The following is a 21,419-nucleotide window of genomic DNA, read 5'->3' on the forward strand; positions in this document are numbered from 1 at the left end:
TTTATTAATTACCATGTAGTTGTTACATAATGAAAAGCATGATAAGGATTAGTGTAAACACAAAATTTCTCACGTTTTAGAGTATAAGTCCCATTTTGGATTGATCTCCTTGAACATAAGTAGTAGATTCTAATTGGCTCAAAGTTAAAGAGTCCCACTAGAACTTGTTACTTGTAGATCAAGGTTTTCAGACCTAGACCATTCATTGAATCGTAAAAGGGAGATGTTTAAGGTTTTTGAGGTCAAATCGGAGTCGAACCATAATGACGTCATAATTAAAGCCTAAATATAGATATTAAATTTATAAAACTAGCAAAATTGACTAATATATCTATATATGTGAGGAAAATTTAATGATTTTCAAACATATATTTAATAATTAAATAATAAAGTTAATAAAATAAAATAATAACCACGAAAATATTAAAATTTATGATTAATTTTTGAAATAAAGTTCAATATCTTTGAAGGACTTTAATTATAATTTTTTTTATTCCTTGTAAGAGATGGATGATTTAATTAAGTGGAATAAAATGTGTTAAGTTGTTTTTATAAATAAATATAAAAAAGAAAAAAATTTGCTAAGGGGTTGGACCGCACGGTTCTTGCCACCGGTTCGTGCGGTCCAACCCTGGTTTTAGGAGTTCACGGAATTAACTAAAAATACGGTTCTTTAAGCTTAAAAAACCAGTTTTCATCTTGGTTCCCGATTTTCATGGTCCGACCTCCCGGTCCGATCCGGTTCTGAAAACTATGTTGTAGATAACTATCTCTACTTTATTTATTTTAATAGAGATAATTATTAACTATTATCATTCCAATTTAATTAGGATAATTATCATCTTAAATGACACATGTCAACACTTGACTTATTTAATTTATTGACATATAAATTTATAATTTGTCACTAAATTTTGAGGTGGCATTTTATATATGGCTTAAAATTTTGACTCCTACAATTAGATCTCATCATAGCTAAACGAAACCCTTAAATTTATAAGGATATCCTTGACTCCACAAGGAATACTTGAAATCTATCTGTAAAAACTAAAAATAAAAAGCCTCTTTTGAAATCAATATTGATATTTTGACCTATCAAATTTCGTTTTACATATTGCAAGCCTATTTATAGGCTTCAAAAGACTTATTTTACAAATCAAAATATTCTGATCCTAATTGATGTTCCACCAAATCTACAAAATGTATTTCAAGCCGATTTTGGCTAATTTGATTCAATGAAAGTTTATGGTATTTCTTCTATTAAAAAAAAAAGGATATTTAAGATTTTATTTCCTTGAATTTGACTAAAAGCACTTAAAATAAAGGAAATAAAATCTTAAATACAAAATTACGAAAATTGACATGAAAATTCAAAAATTAATTAACGATACGAATTATCCCCTATATTATTTCCTTTGGATTGGGCAAATTTTTCTACAAACCAATTAGAAGTTAAACTTTTTTTAAGAAATTTTATTTCCATCTAAAAAGTTTTATCAATTTAAAAAAAAAAAATCAAAATCAAAATAAAAGAAGAATAAGAAGAAGTAGTCCAATTAGGACGTAGACATGAGTTGTTTATCCCGGTAAGCTCTCATGCATGGCAAATAGGGAGCATGCACCCTTGGCCCTCCCAAAAAGAGTACTTAGCTTAGCTGGGTTCCGAGAAAACAGAAATCAATGCACTCCTACTCCAATATTACAGATAAAGAGCAAGAGACACAAAGACAACATAGGCAATCCGGAAGTCTTAAACACAAACACCAACAAAGGCCAAGCAAAAAAGCAAAAAAACAAAAAAAAAAAGACAAAAAAACAAAAACAAAAACAAAAACCATGACCTTCTTCCACACCAACCCCAGTGTCAATTTTCTCTTTCTCATTTCTCTCATTCTCTCATCCCACCTCTACAATATCTCTGCAGATGACTCTGAAGTGGGTACGTTATCTCTTTCTCTTCTCTGTATCATGTAGTTTTTATATTTTATTTTTTAAGTTATGAGGAATGCAAAATATTGCTGTCTCACTTCATCTTCAAGGACTCTAATAAGGATTTTACTAGTCTTTTTTATTTTATTTTATTTTTTATATTATAAGTATTATTATTATTTGAGATTTGAAGGAATGGTTTCTTACTTTCTTTCCATTTTCTGCATGGATACTGGACACATAGAAAGGACCAAAAAAAAAAACTCCTTTTTTAGTTTTTTTCGGTTTATGCTTGAAAATAAAGTAGGTATTGGCTTCTTTCCTTTTTGTTGCATCGGGTTCCAAGGCCAAGGAAACAATGCTTTATTTTACTTGTCCTGTCCTAGGATCACCTACTCTTCTTTTCTTTATGTTTGATAAAATAAGACGCTCTCTCTGGGCTTTTACTTCACTTTCTTGGTATAAATATATTTTGATAGTGCTTTATTTTTAAAGATAGTAATGCATTTTGATGTTGGGCATTTGCATGGAAACAGAATATTACATTTGTCATTTGCTTCTCCTAATAATAAAAGGACTATTGAATCCACTATATATATGTTAGCAAATAGGACTGTTATCAGTATTTATCAATCATCCTATTTATGATATGACAAAATTATAATTGGTGCTACATTCAGATTTTTTTTTTTTTTAATTATTTTTTACATTAAAAAAGATATGGAAGATAAAATGGGAAGTTTTAACACACTTCTAACCAATTGAGCTAGAGTGTAAGATCATAAAATATCAGATCATGACTACTTTGAATCATAGTATTCAAATAATCTTTTCATGCCTTGCAGAAGATGAATCTAAATTTACTTATCACGAAGACACTGGTAAAGGTCCATCGAAATGGGGAAACATAGATCCACTTTGGAAAGCTTGTGGTAATGGAAAATTGCAATCTCCTATTGATCTTCTGAACAGAAGGGTGCAGGTTTATCGTAGCTGTGGGAAATTAAAAGGGCATTACAAACCAGCTCAGGCTGTTGTGAAGAACAGAGGACATGACATTTCGGTGAGCTGCCAGCCTGCTAGTGAAGCTATACTTTGTTATCCTTTTTCGTAGTTTTAATTTTTATTAAGTACCAATTTGGTTAATGTTTGTAAGCTTAATCTAATGAATGTTTGTGTTAGAAATATATTAGCCCATTAGTATAGGTCCAAATCTAATTCTACTTTGTGTGCAAGTCAAGTCTCTTACTTGTACTAAAAGTCTATTAGTCTAGGGTTTAGTCTACTATATATACACATGTTATGATTCATTGTAACACAAGATTTATATTATACTATAATATATTATTGATGTAGCCCTTTAGAGTTTCCTTCGTGAATATAGACCGTTAAGCTGAACCACGTAACTCTCGTGTATTATTGTGTTCTATACTTTATACTTTCGCTTCCGCATTCATACTAGCATATTCAACATGGTGTATCAATACTAATATTTAATTTAAGAGCAATCTTTGTTTTCCTCGATGTTTTTTCCCTGCGTTCATTTTTTTTAGCTTTCTACTACTGCCGTCAAAACTCTCCGGTATAGTCATGCCACCATTAGAAGTCGCATCAACATTGCAAGACCATTGCCTTCTTTAAACTACCATCACAGAGCCAAACTTCATTCAAGGGATCTTCTCAACCTTATCAAATCTCAAAATTTCATCAAAGTTCCATCTTGAGTTTGGAAGGGGGTGTTAGAGATATATTAGCCCATTAGTATAAGCCTAAGTCTAATTCTACTTTGTGTGCAAGCCAAGTCTCCTACTTGTATTAGAAGTCTATTAATCTAGGGTTTAGTCTACTATATATACACATGTTATAATTCATTGTAACACAGGATTTGTACTATACTATAATATATTATTAATGTAACCCTTTAGGATTTCCTCCATAGATGTAGGCCGTTAGGCTGAACCATGTAACTCTCGTGTGTTATTATGTTCTATACTTTATGCTTTCGCTTTCGTATCCATACTAGCATATTCAACGTATCAATACTAATATTTAACAGTTTGAGTTACATACCCACCAACTTGGACCATTTGGAACTTGGACAGGTTAATCATTCAACAATCAACCTGTTCTTTTTATAGAAACATACATCACATGGACAATTTATATGATCCCTGTAAGCTTTAACTCCTTAAATATGTAATGGGATAATTCTATTGCACACATCTATGCATTTACACACTACCAAAATATAATTGAAAAAATGATTTTAAGTTGAAAACGAGATTTTAAGCCACAATTTCAGTTGTTTTGGGCAATTTGGAAATGCACACAATGGGTGCAACAAACATTGCCTAAGATGCAAGTATGTGTGTGCATGGGTATACACACATACATATATATTATCTCATGAGGGTTTTGAAGTAGTAATGGTAAAACATTATCTTACTTATATCTAGTAATAGATGTACAAAATGAGTTTAAATATATCGATCTTTTTATATCTATAATGGATGTTTCGTCAGATGGCTTGGAAAGGAGATGCCGGACATATTAACATAAATGGGACTGACTACAATCTGCAACAGTGTCATTGGCATTCACCATCTGAGCACACATTCAATGGATCAAGGTTTTTGTTTGCCTTCTTTTTTTCATTTGATACATCTGCGGGAATTTGATTTTTGTAAGAACCACTTCAAACGTTGCTTTTGTTTCCGTACAAAGATATAATCTTATGTTTTCAGGTTTGACTTGGAGCTCCATGTAGTTCATCAAAACCCCAGTACTAACAAGATAGCTGTTGTTGGAGCTGTTTACAAATATGGCCGCCCTGATCCCATGCTTACAAAGGTATTTAGATGGTTTTCTCTTCATTTGCTTCTAGAGATGCATAAATGCATATGCATATATTTATGCACTATTGACATAAATGCATCACATTGTTTATTAAAACTATAGTTAGGAGATGGATGTTATTGCAACTGTGACAGATTAGGCCCCTTCCTTTGAATGGTATTTAGATGATTCTCTCTCTCGAGCATATATATGTATAAGACATTCATGATATGATGCACATAAGTATTATTCAGATAATAAATGCATGCTTTTAAATATCATATGCATGTATACTACCATGCACATACTTAAAAAAGTACATGCATGCATGATCTTCTTAAGTTGTCATTTATCAATACAGTAATGAACATAGAGCTCAATGCAGGAAGGAACCTAACATCACAAACAATGCCAAGAATTTCAATTTGAAAAATTCATTTGTGTTTTGTAATAGCTGTGTGACACATTTATGCCAAATGAGATTTACACTACCCAAGAACCATGTTCAAAGAGATATATAATCTGTTACGTTAAAACAGACAAAAAGATAATTGTGTGCATGCTATCTGTTTGTTTATATATGTGAACAATCATAATGAGAACCCATTAGTTTATGCTGGATGAGAAAGGCTTGTCTAGCAATTATGTTGTCTAATATTCATGGTGATTTAACAAAAACACCCTTGTAATGAAGGAGAATGTTAGCCCTCGAGTATATTTTACAAATTTACAACTAGTGCAAATATCTCCTATTTGGAGCACCTTGAAGCCACATACACGTGGAATTCTTCAATCTAACCTTCCATAGGTTTGCCATGAATACTTGAAGTTATAGTTAAAGTTGTCAATACCAAATAATGCCATTATAATACCCATTAAGGAGTACTCATTCAAGAGCTAAAGTTTTAAGTTCCAGTCATTACATACCCTTCATCTTATCTCTTTGGCAATAAATTATAGAAAATGATTAAGCATCCATAAGGATCCATTTATGGGTTATTTAAAATGGTTTGTAATGCAAAAGTAATAGCGTGCTTTTCACATATATGCATTAGAAGAGTACTATCCATCATGAATGAATCAAAATCTTAGTTTGACTTGTGATTATTTCTTCCCATGAATTTTCTTGATTATTGATTCTTTATGACCCCCCCCCCCCCCCCCCCCCCCCCCCCCNAGGTGTCACTTGGACAATAGTCAAGAAGGTCATTCGCTAAGCACACAATTTTCTCAACCAATAAATGAAATATTGGTTCTGTTACCTTTTTCTTTACTCCATATATGCACTTTCCAACATACAACTTCTCTTTTATAGGTGATGACAGTTTCAAGGGAACAAGTGGCAGCATTAAGGGAAGCTGTTCATGATGTAAGTGTTTCTGAACTGGGATGACATCATTTTGATTAAATGCTCCACAGAAATTAAGGATGTGCAGGACTAACCCTAAGAATGATGATATAATCATAAGCTTTTGTTATTTAACTAAAAATCTGAATATGATGTGACTTACGAGTTCCAAATCTGACCTAGCATTTTGTCAATTTTTTCAACGAATAGTATAACAGATAATTGACAAGTTATTTATAATAATCATTCCTAAATCAAAAATATCGATTAGATGCAAGATAATTCTCAATATAGAATATACTAGTTGATTTAATCAACATGTCTTTTTTGGCATTGGAATCTCTGAAGTGGATGGTGGTCCTATCAAAGAAGGCATTTAGTGGTTGCCACCACCTGATTTTTGGAAGATGTCATTGTGGTTGTTCTGAGATTTAGAAGATAATTACAAAGATGAAGCTTTATTATTGACCAATATATTTTCACTCTTTCACGTGAAGCTAGGCTTTTTGGCTTATTATACTGGAACTCTAACCGCTAATGTTTGAAGAACTTTTTCCAAAATAAAGAGAAAAATTAATAATTACTTTGCTTTCAAGTTCAAAACTAAAAGAGAAGTGGGAAGCCAATCTATAATGTGTGTTTTTGTTCACTTTGATATATGTATATAATATGTATTAAGGTAGATGGGTTTGAATCTTCTGTAACATTTACTGCTGGTCTCGGGAAAGCTACTGATGGACAATGGCACATCATTTGAGATACTTAATGCAGGAATCAGTAAATACATTAGTCATAGAGTAAGGGAAACAATATAAAAACTATCAAATGACGAAGGAAACAAACAATTTTCCTCTAAATTGCCTATTCACTTTAAGCTAATGTGTATGCTTTTGTCTTGACCAAGAAGCAAATTCATTTTCAAAGACATTGTTATTAATTTGATTGCTGGTTTGTTCTTTTTTAGGGATTTGAGTCAAATTCAAGGCCGACTCAGAAATTGGGTGAAAGAGAAGTTCGGTTTTACACAGAAAAGAGGCTTGTAGTTTCTGGTTAGGTTTCCATAATTTGAATATGGAAGTAATACTTGCTGAACCACATAACTGCATTGTCTTCAAATAAGAGATTTTTACACACACCAACTAGAATACCTTCCCTGTGTGTCTTGAAACAAAGATGTTGTTACGTGTTCAGCAGGTAAACGAAATAAAAATATGAAAATTGACATTTCTGTTAAGTTTCAAAGTTAATGTTACACCATTTGAAATAAGAAATTGGGAGCAGTTTTTTATGTGTTCATGCATACATTGTTATCATTCATTCCTCATAAGGATATTTTATTTATGACTATTTGGATTCTTGTCTTGTGAAACACAGAAGTGCACAACGAAAGTTAAAAGGGTATTTCTTTGCCCCAAGAAAGAAAGCGAGTGATAGTAGAAACCTTAAGCGATGAGTAAATGATGAGAGATTAAACAGGATAGCTAATTGGGAAAGGGAACTCTTATCGGGAAGGTTAATTCTTACAATGGAAGGAGAACCAAAGTGAAGAAGGAAAACAACCACAAAATGTTGGTCAGCGTTGTCATACAGCTAAATGAAAATATAAACGCAGAATAAGGACGTGCAGTGCCCTTTAAAATTTTGTTGAAGAGTTTTGGTCAGCATGACACTACAGCATATACTTGCATCGATCTAGTCTGGTGTTCCATTCTCTCTTTTTTTTTTTATTCGATAATACAATGAGGGAGAATAGGATTTGAACCATGTTTCCCATAATAAAAAGAGCATGCAATGTTACCGAGCTATAAGAGTCTTGTGATTGTGTCCCAATCTTACGTTGCAGCTCATATCATTTCCTGTTTGTAACCGTTACTTACACTTAAGTGAGTTAATAACGTAAACTGTTCGACAACAAAAGGGCATTCATATGGGATTAAGCACAAAAAAGTGCTCCTTTCTTGACGTTTGGATCATTAATCTACCGTAAGTGGTTCCGGTAAATTCAACAAGAAAAAGTTTCTTTTGACTTTGAAACTAACCAAAAAAAAAGGAGTTAACCTGTGACCAAAAAAATCTTGTTATCAAAAGATTGTTGGCAGAGCACCTCTTTTTACTTTCTTTTTTTTTTTTTTTTTTTTTTTTGGGAGTAAATAGCACATTGTCTAGTCGCCGCATAACTTGAATGGAAAAAACAAACAGATTGAGAAGCTTGTTAGCAAAACAGTATCCACGTTCTTCCTTCAGGAAAAAACTTAGGTAGTCCAGGCTCTCACAAAAGGGGGTGTGCCCCACACATGGATTCCACGATGGGGAGCATCCCTCTTGTGAGAACCCAGAGCAGTGCTCCAGAAGAATTGCCCCTTTCTTCACCAAGCTTTTGCACTATAATCAACAAAGCAGAAAAGAAACTGGTTGTAAGCTGCATTTGACCTGAAGAATATGACTCGTGTGCTTGTTGTTGGAGACCAAAATGCACCCACATATGGTAGAAATACGTGGAGCTAAGGATGTTAACCAAACAAATGGAGGATTAAGTCTCAATTAAACTAAAAAATTATATCACTTATTTTTCCCTTTTGAGAAAAATCACGTAACTTTTTTTATGAGAATTTTTCTTTCTCATTTCAACCTACGTGTAAATAGAATGAATATTAACATTTTAAAACTATTTTAGATCGAAGGATAATGATAATTATGATACAAAGATGTTTTAGTTTGAACACAAAGATATTATATTCAAAATCTTATTGGGATACAAAACCTTAAAAAGAGTTGCACAACTCAAAAAAACATATACCATACTCAAAAGCGCCTCTCGCAACTCAATCGAATCAATTCTGCCACTCCTGTCCCTATCAAATCTCTCAAAAATATCCTGAGGCAATTGCAATAGAGTTGTAGACAATTAGAAAAACAAATTTGAATTTGAAGAGAAAAATATGTATTTTTAATATCATTGATAATTTGAAACCTCTTACTTACCCTCCAATTCTGTAGATTGTAAAATAATGCATTGAATTCCCTAGGTCTTACATTACAATTACAAATTAAACAAGTCAATAAACCAAGCACAAATTTGAGTAGTTTATTCATTCCAAAACCAAAATTATCAAATACCTGCAACAAATTAATGTTTCTATTATTAATTATGGAAAGAGGAATTATTCATATGCAAAGTCAAAAAATTCAATAAAAAATTTTACTATCATGTAAGTACTAATTGTTAGAGTAAATTCTTCCACAATTCTTGATATCTCAAGGGTTTTTATTTTTTAACAACAAAGTGGGGAATGGGGATTCGAATCCAAGTCAAGTTAATTTCGAAAGAATATAAAGAATAATGCTCTTGACTTCTAAATAATTCGAGTTAATTTTGACTTCTAAATAACTCAAGTTAATTATAAAGTACAAGAAAAAAAGTCATGATGATTTGGGTTTAATCAAGTCACTCTAGATTTCCTTAGATAAGAACATGTCAGATATATATTTTTATTTATTTATATAATTCAATAATTGAGGGATGTAGATTTAAATTTTGAATGTCTTGTTAAAAACAGTAGTATGTAATCCGTGCTACCACATGGAAATGAATATATTATTAATCATGAGTTTATTTATATTTAAAAGACTTAGTTCAGTCTAAATTCATAAGATTTCAATAAAGGGAAAAATAGACCTAACTGTACCCATTCTTCTTGGACTTTGGGTTGCCTCAAAGGCTTGGCCTTTCCACCTACAAACCCAAAAATAAAGAAACATTAACAAAGAGTGCAGTCAAGATCTCATAGGGAATCTATACTTGAAATAAATCAATGATAAATGATATTAAAATCGAATGAACAGAGAGTCAAAGGAACCTACCCAATAATGGCTCTGGCGGTGCGACGACAGAAGAAATAAAGTTTCACAAAAGAGGGTAGAAATAGACCTTTGCAAGAGTTCTGCTATATGTATGGAGTGCCTCGTTCTTTTGTCCCCTATAGCCAAATAGAAAAATAACATAATACAATTTTACATTCCAAACAACAATCATAATTATAAAAAGAAAAGGGTAATACAAATCAAATAGTTGGTGTGCAATACTCAATCTAGTTTGGAGTATTCATTAAATTAGAAAGTTAACATTGACACACAAACCAATAGATACGAAAATTTGAAGAAAAAATAAAAGATACCAAAATAAAAAGGAATTAAAAAACAAATGATAAAAAATAAAAAATAATAAAAAAAACTAAATAAAATTTAGAGAATGAATTGAAATAAGAAGAAGAAGAAGAAAAGAACATCACATAGGATGACAACCAAACCACGTTTAAGCAAAGAAAATTCCTTGTTTCTCAGCAATACCTTCAATGGCTGTCAACCCTAAGCTAAATGGGTTTCATACGTCTTTGATCATGCCCTTTATTTCTTCTTCATTCAAGCTTAATCAAAACCAATAACCCAAATATCTAAATTAATAAAAATCAACCCAAAATAACAAAACCTAAATCATATTTGATACCGATTTTTATTGTTTAAAGATACCTGTATCAATAGTGGTTCAAGCAATATATATTGGTGGCAAGAGGCTGGGTTGAAGGTGGGAGATGGTCTAACATGGTGGTGGTCCTTAATCTCTCCTTCATAGTGCCTTACGACTCTCTCCCTCCCCCTATCTCTTGTGAAATTAGTGATTTCATTGGGTATAAAAATAGCCTCTAATTAGTGATTTCATTGGGTATAAAAATAGCCTCTTTGGTTTTCACGTTTAACTGCAAAATCAAGAAAAAACTTACTCATCTATACAACATGTGGAGCTAAACTATGAAAAGAATTTTCAATGCCATTAATCATCAATCATCAACATGACAACAGTAAACCTTTACTAAAACCTTTTTTTTTTATTGCACCCAGTAGGTCTTGAATCCATGACCTCACCCTCCACTAAGAACTTATAAGGGGAAAGGTGCTAGGTGGTTAGAGAAGAATTCAAATATGCCCATAAAGCAGTTAAAGATTATTCTTCCTTTAAGTTTCTTCACAGTGAACCTTTAGTTGAGGAGGAATCTAGAGATATCAAATCATGACAAAAAAAAGTAGGGAAATAGAGCACTCACCTGTACAACATGTGGAGCTAAACTTAGAAAATAATTTTCTACACCATAGTAAACTGCAACAAATAAACGGGAAAAAAGATGTCACATTGAGGCTCAAATGCAACTGAGCCATAAACTCGAAATTATATAATGCAAGTCAGAATTTTACCAATTAGAATATATATAACTTTTAATTCTTTTAATCATCCAGCAAGTTTCAGCCCAATGATAACTGCTCCATATATGGAGAGAAGGAAATGCCTGCAAATCGTTAAAGAAGCATGTAAAATAAATAGAACTTGAAAAACAATCTTAAAATAAAAATCAGAGAAGAACAAACAAATACAACATATTGCCTTACATCTCAAATAAAGTTACAATAATTTATACAAAAATATAGAAGAAACATCAAGGAAACTTCTCACTGATTGACACTATTTAAAACTTGGAACGAAAGTTAAGAAAATAGTTTGGAACTTCTCCACTACTATGCCATGAATTTCAAAAGTTTTATATAGCATAGAAAGTATGTCTTCTTTTTCCTAAGCACCTCACAATCTTGGACATGAGGATTAAATGGTCAAATTTCCAAACAGAAGAAAATTAAAGCTTTGTTCAAAGGCCCATCTCATAACATTAGCTGTAGAGATAGATTTGCTACCCCTCATTATCAACATCTTCTAAGATGTTGTAAAAGCGGAAGCTTTAATACCAATTTGTTGAGAATAGCAGAAGCATGAATATCTATTTGTTGTGTGTGTATCCAAATAGAACGACAAAAGAAACAATCACACGATAATACAAAGATTTACGTGGTTCGGCTTTTGGCCTACGTCCATGGGCGGCGTTGAGGAGAAAGTTTCACTAACAAAAGAAAAAGATTACAAAGGTGGTACCAAATACTCTCACAAAACCCAAACTCCAAATACACCCAAAAGAGCTTTTAATCACCAGAAGCATGTGACTAGAGAAACCTGAAAATCTCTAGAACAAAGTCACACCTTAGAACTCTATACAAAATACCAGAGAATATAAAAAACCTATTCTAATATTGCGGCACTCATAACACATTAACAATAGCCGCATAACTAGTGTATATATATAGCAAAGATGTGGGCCTTATGTCGTGGAGTACAATACAAACTCCACCTAGAAGTAGAATTGCTTAATGTCGGCAAAACATAGTCCTATTAGTACTAGGACTTGGTCAATTCCTTTGACCAAATTAAAAGCCACGTAACAACATAAGAAGGGGGCACTAACTAAAATAATTAACTATTTTATGTAGCCAGAGAAGGCTATTTACCATAGCATATATCTAGAAAGTATAAACTCTGTTGCAAATCAGATATTACTCACCACAAAAGAAAAGCCATAAAGTAGCCAGTGTTTCTCTCCCCATACAATTATTCTGCACCAATGAAGAGCTAAGTAGAAATTGAAAGTAATATTTAACAATTAAAAAACAAACCATCTCACTACAAAAGATTAAAAATAATAAACAAAATAGTTTGATATTTTACCATCCATCCACAATGATGGTCAAAGCAAGCAACACAACGATCGGAAACAATCATTATTAAAAGAATTAAATGAAAGTTTCCAAAGAAATCTCTACGACACTTTCCCTCCCTCCCGTCTCTTGTGAAATCAGTGATTTCTTTGGGTATAAAAATAGCCTCTTTGGTTTTCACGTTTGACTGCAAAATCAAGAAAAAACTTAATTAGCACAATAACTCATTTGACCCGATACATATAAGTGGTTTTAATGAGAATGAGCCCACATACATTTAGCCACATGAAGCAAAATTCAATTTCAATTTCAGATTCTAATTGAATAATTGGAAGGATAATTATGAACTGATTGCCACATAAATGTAGACACATGACACAAAATTAGAGTTCTAATTTAGAATTGCAATTTGAGTTTCTCTCTGCTTCACCTATTATTATATGTTATATATATAGATATATAGATTAGAAGTTGTTAACCAGTTGAGTTATAAGGCTTTTGACATATCAAAATATCATATATAACTTGGGTCATTTCATTACATCAAAATGGACTTTTTTCACTAAGGAAATTTATTAAAAAGGTAAAACTTAAATACAATTACACACTATATTAGGTGTTAGAGGGGGAAAAAGAGAATTTCTCTGTTACCGAAAATAATGGCAAAAAGAGTTCCCTGAGACAATAAAATATCAAGCGGTCAAAAGCCTAGTGTTTTATGTTCAGCATTTTCACTATTCACGGAATTATGACACTTGTTTAGCAAAGAAAATGAATCATGACACTTTTTACGGCACCTGTTTACTGTTTTTTTTTTTTTTTTTTTTTTTTAGGGAAAGATAAATAAATTTATTGGAGAATTAAAAAAGAAAATGAATCATGACACTTTTTACGGCACCTGTTTACTGTTTTTTTTTTTTTTTTTTTTTTTTAGGGAAAGATAAATAAATTTATTGGAGAATTAAATTTTTTTGAAATACTGCTTCCAAATTTAGTGGTAGTTCTTCCAACCACATATCAAAATTAGCAGATAAAACTGCACTTCCAGCCAAAGAATGGGCAAGATGACTACCCTTCCTTTTTACATGCTTAAAGAAACAAAAATCAAAAGAAGACTTTAGATGCCGAACATCCCCAGTTATGTGACCAAACATTGTTCTAGCTGGAGAGGTACTACTAACTTTGCAAATAACCTCCAGACTATCACCCTCTACTTCGATCTGAGAAAGACACACTAGCAAAAGTAAGCTCCCTACTTGCTACCATAGCTTCAACTAAATCCACTGAATGAGGAAGACGAATTTTCTGGCTAAGAGTAGCAATGATATGTCCAGAAGAATCACGTATTGTTACCCCAATACTGACAATAGTGAGCTCTGTAAACACAGCACCATCAAAATTAACCTTGTATATACCATCCGAAGGAGGGATCCACCTTATAACTGAGCTGGTCGAAGAAGGGACATTAAAGCAACTGAGGAGAAACAGCTCGGTATTCCTAGAGAAGGTCTTGGGCTCGTGGCAAAATTTCATCACTACTCCAGGATGACTGACCAACCCTGATACGATTCCTCATTTGCCAAAAGCTCCATGCTACTACCGAAAACAGACCACCAATGTTGGAAGGAAGAGACTCCAAAGCATGATCCACGACATCCCGAAAACACCAGAATTGTTTGTGAACTAACAGAGAGAAACTAGTTGTTGAGAGCCATACCGGTTTAACATGGTCTCATAGCCACAGCGCATGTAGACCATCTTCATCGTGTTCGTTACAAAAATTACAGCTTGCACCATTCACCACCGTGCGTTTTGCCAAATTAACCTTAGTAGGCAAAGAGTCAATTGAAGCTCGCCAAAGGAAATGCTTCACCTTAGGGGAACCTGGAGAGACCAAACCTTTTTCCAGAACTTCTTGCTACTATCTAGATTTTAGATCAAAGCTCCAAGGTTGACAATTAAATAACGCAGAAGACAGAATCTGATAAGCACTTTTGACTGAATACTAACCATCTTGGGTGAAAGGCCATACCAATAAATCATCATGAGTAGTATAGATAAGTGGGATATTCTTTATACTCTCAACCTCCCAGGGAAGAAAAGTTTGGTCCACCAACGTAGATTTCCAGGACATTGGCTCAAAACAGAGGAGATCACCAACTGTTGACAAGTGTGGATCACGATTCAGCGACACCAATCTACATCCATTTAGCTCAGGAAACCATCGATGATCCCAGATTCGAATATTACACCCATTCCCTACCCTCCACATCGCCCCTCTTGTAATGACATTCCAAAATAGAATGAAAGGACAAACAAATTGAAACGGAGGGAGTAAGAGAAAAACATATTGAAGTTTTCATCCAATGAAGAATCTTCTTTAGTCCATTATATGATTGTTTGCAAAACCAACCACATGTATTTAATTATATGACTCATTAAATCATTTAAACAAGTACATGTGAATATTCAATTGAAAAGTAACACCTTAAATCATTTTAATAGGTCTCATAATTATTAAATAAGTAATATGATTAAAATTACAAATAAATACTCATTTGAGTTGACACTTAATGGGTTTGAGAAATAGAAAAGTTTTCCTCTATCTCATTTTCCTCCCATGGTCCAACCCATTTTCCTCCAACACATAAAATTCAAGTGTATTATTAAAACAAGTCATATAACTCATTAAATATATCATGTGAGTAAAAGTACACAATGATGGTTTTATTAATCACCATGTAGTTATAACAAAATGAAAACTATGACAAGGGATAGATCTCGTCTTAGCATAACGAAACCCTTAAATTTATAAGGAGATCCTTGAATCAACAAGGAAAGCCTGAAATTTACCAATAAAAACTAAAAAGAGAAAACCTCTCTCTTGAAAACATTAATAGATATTTTGAACTATCATAATTTTGTTTTACATATTGCAAGCTTATTTATAGACTTCAAAAGACTTATTTTACAGATTAAAATACTCTGATTCTAATTGGTATTCTATTATAATAGGACTTTGATTCGAGTAAAAATCCTTAAAAACACCTAAAATATAGTACTTTGATTTGAATAGAAATTCTTTGAAAAAATCTAAAATATAGTAGTACTTTGATTTGACTAAAAATCCTTTAAAATGCCTAAAATCAAGGAAATACAATCCTAAATACAAAAATTCTGAAAATTAACATGAAAGCTCAAAAAATAATTAACGGTGTAAATTATCCCCTTTGGATTGGGAAAAGTTTCCTATAAACCAATTTGAAGTTAAAATTTTTTCAAAAAATTTTATTTGCATCCAAATTTTTTTATCAATTTAAGATAATAATAATAATAATAATAATAATAATAATAATAAATAAATAAATAAATAAAAAGAGGAAGAAGAAGAAGTCCAAGAAGGTTTTTTATCCTGTTAAGCCCTCATAACTGTTCCCTGCATGGGAAAGAGTACGCATCCTAAATGAGTACTTACTACTTAGCTTAGCTGGGTTCCGAAAATAGTAGTCAAGGCACTCCGATTCTAATACTATAAAGAGCAAGAGACACGAATACAACATAGGCAATGCTAAAGCTTTAAACACAAACACCAACAAATAAGGCAAAGCAATAACAACAAAAACCAAAAAAAAAAAAAAAACCATGACCTTCTTCCACACCAACCCCAGTATCATTTTTCTCTTTCTCATTTCTCTCATCCCACCTCTACAATGTCTCTGCAGATGACTCTGAAGTGGGTATGTTATCTCCTTCTCTTCTCTCTATCATGTAGTTTTTTTTTTTTTTTTTTTTTTGAAGTTATGATGAATGCAAAGTGCAAACATATTGTTGTGTCACTTCATCTTCAAGGACTCTAATAGGATTTTGCTGGTCTTTTTATTTTATTTTTTATATTATAATTATTATTATTATTTGAGATTTGAAGGAATGGCTTCTTACTTTCTTTCCATTTTCGGCATGAACACAAAAAAGACAACAAAAACAAAATCCAACTCCTTTTTTTTCGGTTTATGCTCGAGAATAAAGTAGGTATTAGCTTCTTTCCTACTTCTTGCATCAGGTTTCAAGTCCAAGCGAAAAACAAGGAAACTGATGATGCCGAAAATATCACCAATGAGCCACATGATACTCGCACACTCAAAATATCACCTACACAGTAAAAGAAGAAGACTCAACAAAGAGCACCGGTGTAGTGCAGGCCAAATACCCTCCGAAGGTCAAGTTAGAACTATTCTCATAACTCTAGAATGCTAGAGAATGGTAAATTATGTGTATCTTAGTCAGTGAGAGTATTGAGGTTTTTATAGTAGTAGAAGGTTGACATCTCTTTCTTGGTTTGAAAGTCTTTTCTTTATAGGAATCCTCTTTGAACAATCCCAAACGTGATGGATAAGACTTTTCCTTATAAAGAAGATTTTCATTAATACGCATATCTTCTGAAATCCTCTTTGTGCTAGGATTCCATTTATCTTAGGATTCTATGGCGACTAAACGTGTGTTGCAAATATTTCCCCTCTAGGGTTTTTGTCTGCCACATGGGCACTCAATTTGTCCATGTTGCACCCGTTCACGCAAGATCCGTCCTCAATCAGCCCACGGATGCTGACCCGTCAGGCCCATTTCATAACGATCTATCAACCCAAATTTTTACCTTCTTCAGAAACAATCTTATTTTCTTTATGTTTGAGAAAATAAGATGCTCTCTCTCTCTCTCTCTCTCTCTCTCTCTCTCTCTCTCTCTCTCTCTCCTTTTACTTCACTTTCTTGATAGAAATATACACTCTCTCTCTCTCTCTCTCTCTCTCTCTCTCTCTCTCTCTCTCTCTCTCTCTCTCTCTCTCTCCTTTTACTTCACTTTCTTGATAGAAATATACTTTTTTTTAGAAAGAGTTTTAAACTTATGGCGTTTGCTCCCAATAATAGATATTTATTAAATTCATTATTTGTTCACAGATGGGCTTGTTATCAGTATTTATCAACCATCCTATTTATGATATGACAAAATAACAATTGGTACTACATTCAGAAAGAAAATTTTTGATTTTTTGTCTTGAAAAATATATGGAAGATAAAATGGGAAGTTTTAACACACTTCTAACCAATTGAGCCAGAGTGTAAGATCATAAGATATCAGATCAGGAGTACTTTGAATTATTGTATTTAAATAATCTTTTCATGCCTTGCAGAGGATGAATCTCCATTTGCTTACCTTGAAGATACTGGTAAAGGTCCAACGAAATGGGGAAACATAGATCCACTTTGGAAAGCTTGTGGTAATGGAAAATTGCAATCTCCTATTGATCTTCTGAACAGAAGGGTACAGGTTTTTCCTAGCTTGGGGAAATTAAAAGGGGATTACAAACCAGCTCAGGCTTTTGTGAAGAACAGAGGACATGACATTTCGGTGAGCTGCCAGCCTGCTACTGAAGCTATACTTTGTTATCCTTTTTCATGGTTTTAATTTTTATTAAGTACCAATTTGGTTAATGTTTGTAAGCTTAATCTAATGAATGTTTGAGTTACATACCCACCAACTTGGACCATTTGGAACTTGGACAGGTTAATCATTCAACGATCAACGTTTTCTGTTTATAGAAACATACATCACATGGACAATTTATATGATCCATATAAGCTTTAACTCCTTAAATATGTAATGGGATAATTCTATTGCAAACGTCTGTGCATTTACACACTACCAAAATATAATTGAAAAAATGATTTTAAGTTGAAAACGAGACTTAAAGTCATGATTTCATTTATTTTGAGCAATGTGTAAATGCACACAATGGGTGCAACAAACATTGCCTAAGATGCAAGTATGTGTGTATGGGTATACACATATATATTATCTCATGAGGGTTTTGAAGTAGTAATGGCTTGGAAACCAAAAAAAAAAAAAATAGTAATGGTAAAACATTTCCTTATATCGAGTAATAGATATACAAAATGAGTTTAAATATATCGATTTTTTTATTATCTATAATGGATGTTTCGTCAGATGGCTTGGAAAGGAGATGCTGGACATATTAACATAAATGGGACTGACTACAATCTGCAACAGTGTCATTGGCGTTCACCATCTGAGCACACATTCAATGAATCAAGGTTTTTGTTTGCCTTCTTTTTTTCATTTGATACATCTACGGGCAAATTGATTTTTGTACAACCCACTCCAAACATTGATTTGGTTTCCGTACAAAAATCTAATCTTATGTAGTTTTCAGGTTTGACTTGGAGCTCCATGTAGTTCATCAAAACCCCAGTACTAACAAGATAGCTGCTATCGGAATTGTTTACAAATATGGCCGCCCTGATCCCTTGCTTACAAACGTACTTAGATGGTGTTCTTTTCATTTTCTTCTAGAGATGCATAAATGCATATGCACATATTTATGTACAATATATTGAAATAAATGCATCACATTATTTATTAAAACTATAGTTACGAGATGGATGTTATTGCAACGTACTGTGACAAATTTGGCCCCGTCCCCTTCCTTACAATGGAAGTATTCATTCAAGAGCTAAAGTTTTAAGTTCCCCAGAAGTCACATTACACACCCTTCATTTTATCTCTTTGGCAATAAATTATAGAAAATGATTAAGCATCCATAAGAATCCATTTTTGGGTTATTAAAAATGGTTTGGAATGCGAAAGTAATAGCATACTTTTCACATATATGCATTAGAAGAGTATTGTTCATCATGAATGAATCAAAATCTTAGTTTGACATATGATTATTTCTTCCTATGAATTTTCTTGATTATTGATTTTCTTTATGGGCCCCCCTCCCTCTTTTTCTGAAGCTGCTCCACCACATAAAGTCAGTTGGGAAAGAAGAGATAGATTTGGGGATGATGAACCCAAGAGCTATTAATTTTGAGAGCACAGGGTATTACAGATACATTGGTTCTCTTACGGTTCCTCCATGCACTGAGGGTGTCACTTGGACAATAATCAAGAAGGTCCTTCGCTAAGCACACAATTTTCTCAACCAATAAATGAAATATTGGTTCTGTTACCTTTTCTTTTACTCCATATATGCACTTTCCAACATGCAACTTCTCTTTTATAGGTGATGACAGTTTCAAGGGAACAAGTGGCAGCATTAAGGGGAGCTGTTCATGATGTAAGTGTTTCTGAACTGGGATGACATCATTTTGATTAAATACTCCACAGAAATTAAGGATGTGCAGGAGTTCCAAATTGACAAGTTATTTATGATAATCATTTCTAAATCAAAAATATCTATCAGATGCAAGATAATTCCCAATATAGGATATTCTAGTTGATTTAATCAACATGTCTCTTTTGGCATTGGAATCTCTGAAGTGGATGGTGGTCCTATACAGACATACAGCGGTTGCCACCGCCTGCTTTTTGGAAGATGTGACAATGGTTGTTCTGAGATTTAAAAGATAATTACAAAGATGAAGCTTTATTATTGACCAACATATTTTCACTCTTTCACACGAAGATAGGCTTTTTGGCTTATTTTACTGGAACTCTAACAGCTGATGTTTGAAGAACTTTTTCCAAAATAAAGAGAAAAATTAATAATTACTTTCTTTCAAGTTCAAAACTAAAAAGGGAAATGGGAAGCCAATCTATAATGTTTGTTTTTGTTCACTTTGATATATGTATATAATATGTAGGGAAATGCTAATGAGTGCCCTAAGGACACTCGTTAATAATCCATTTAAAAAAAAAATTTATGAGAAATAAAAAAAAAAGTAATTAATATTTTGACAGCTTTTTTCATTTTCCATAAAAGTGATATCAAAACTTTCTTAAAATAGATTATTAACGAATAACCCTAATATGAATTAAGGTACGTAGATGGGTTTGAATCTTCTAAAACATTTACTGCTGGTCTCGGGAAAGCTACTAATGGACAATGGCGCATCATTTGATATAATTAATGCATGTATCAGTAAATACATCAGTCATAAAGTAGAGGAAACAATATAAAAATTAGCAAATGATGAAGGAAATGTAACAGAAACAATTTTCCTCTAAATTGCCTATTCACTTTAAGCCAATGTGTATGCTTTTGTCTTGACCAAGAAGCAAATTCATTTTCAAATACATTGTTACTAATTTGATTGCTGGTTTGTTCTTTTTTAGGGATTTGAGTCAAATTCAAGGCCAACTCAGGAATTGGGTGAAAGAGAAGTTCGCTTTTACACGGAAAAGAAGAATGTAGGTTCTAATTAGGTTTCCATAATTTGAATATAGAAGTAATACTTGCTGAACCACATAGTTGTATTGTCTCCAAATAAGAGATTTTTACACACACCAACTAGAATACCTTCCCTGTGTGTCTTGAAACAAAGATGTTGTTACATGTTCAGCAGGTAAGTGAAATAAAAATATGAAAATTGATATTTCTGTTAAGTATCAAAGCAAATGTTACACCATTTGAAATAAGAAATTAGGAGCAGTTTACCATGCGGTTCAAGCAAACATTGTTATCATTCATTCCTCATAAGGATTTTTTTATTATGACAATTTGGATTCTTGTCTTGGCAAACACAAAGTGCATAACTAACACCAGTATTCTGAAAATTAAAGGGTATTTCTTTCCCCCAAGAAAGAAAGCGAGTGATAGTAGAAACCTTAAGTGATGAGCAAATGATGAGAGATTAAAAGGGATAGCTAATTGGAAAAGGGAACTCTTATAGGGAAGGTTAATTCTTACAATGGAAGGAG

General features: G+C 32.7%; 2 protein-coding genes across 6 annotated transcripts; one reads left to right on the forward strand and one right to left on the reverse strand.

Moving 5' to 3' along the window:
- The first annotated feature begins 1,622 nt into the window (after positions 1-1,622).
- LOC111992308 (alpha carbonic anhydrase 4-like) lies at positions 1,623-20,924 on the forward strand. The gene is made up of 7 exons (XM_065764238.1): positions 1,623-1,939; positions 2,775-2,992; positions 4,452-4,558; positions 4,674-4,779; positions 19,514-19,672; positions 19,783-19,836; positions 20,835-20,924. Exons 1-7 carry the CDS (start codon positions 1,681-1,683, stop codon positions 20,922-20,924), a joined length of 993 nt encoding a protein of 330 aa, XP_065620310.1. The 5' UTR covers positions 1,623-1,680.
- LOC136063621 (uncharacterized) lies at positions 8,791-12,193 on the reverse strand. Of its 5 annotated transcripts, XR_010625248.1 has the most exons (7): positions 12,003-12,193; positions 11,360-11,451; positions 11,212-11,264; positions 9,974-10,089; positions 9,794-9,845; positions 9,095-9,229; positions 8,791-8,987 (listed from the first exon to the last, which is right to left on the reverse strand). XR_010625248.1 is itself a non-coding variant. In XM_065764265.1 (6 exons), exons 1-5 carry the CDS (start codon positions 12,027-12,029, stop codon positions 9,825-9,827), a joined length of 309 nt encoding a protein of 102 aa, XP_065620337.1. In that variant the 5' UTR covers positions 12,030-12,193; the 3' UTR covers positions 8,791-8,987; positions 9,799-9,824. The 5 variants fall into 5 exon arrangements, 2 of the variants coding, with proteins under 2 accessions (XP_065620337.1, XP_065620336.1); XM_065764265.1 differs by lacking the exon at positions 9,095-9,229 and having other exon boundaries at positions 9,799-9,845; XM_065764264.1 differs by lacking the exon at positions 9,095-9,229.
- Positions 20,925-21,419: the final 495 nt, after the last annotated feature.

Source organism: Quercus suber, unplaced genomic scaffold (genome assembly GCF_002906115.3).
Source record: "Quercus suber isolate HL8 unplaced genomic scaffold, Cork oak 2.0 scaffold_547, whole genome shotgun sequence".
NCBI lineage: Eukaryota > Viridiplantae > Streptophyta > Magnoliopsida > Fagales > Fagaceae > Quercus > Quercus suber.

Excerpts from the sequence above, each read along its gene's own strand:
- LOC111992308 (XM_065764238.1), top strand. The coding sequence starts at position 1,681 with ATGCACTCCTACTCCAATATTACAGATAAAGAGCAAGAGACACAAAGA. Across the intron at positions 2,993-4,451 it reads ACAGAGGACATGACATTTCG|ATGGCTTGGAAAGGAGATGC; the intron begins GTGAGCTGCCAG and ends ATGTTTCGTCAG. Across the intron at positions 19,837-20,834 it reads TAAGGGGAGCTGTTCATGAT|GGATTTGAGTCAAATTCAAG; the intron begins GTAAGTGTTTCT and ends GTTCTTTTTTAG.
- LOC136063621 (XM_065764265.1), bottom strand. The coding sequence starts at position 12,029 with ATGGACGTAGGCCAAAAGCCGAACCAC. Across the intron at positions 11,265-11,359 it reads AGTTATATATATTCTAATTG|TTTACTATGGTGTAGAAAAT; the intron begins GTAAAATTCTGA and ends TATTTGTTGCAG. Across the intron at positions 9,846-9,973 it reads ACCGCCAGAGCCATTATTGG|GTGGAAAGGCCAAGCCTTTG; the intron begins GTAGGTTCCTTT and ends TTGGGTTTGTAG.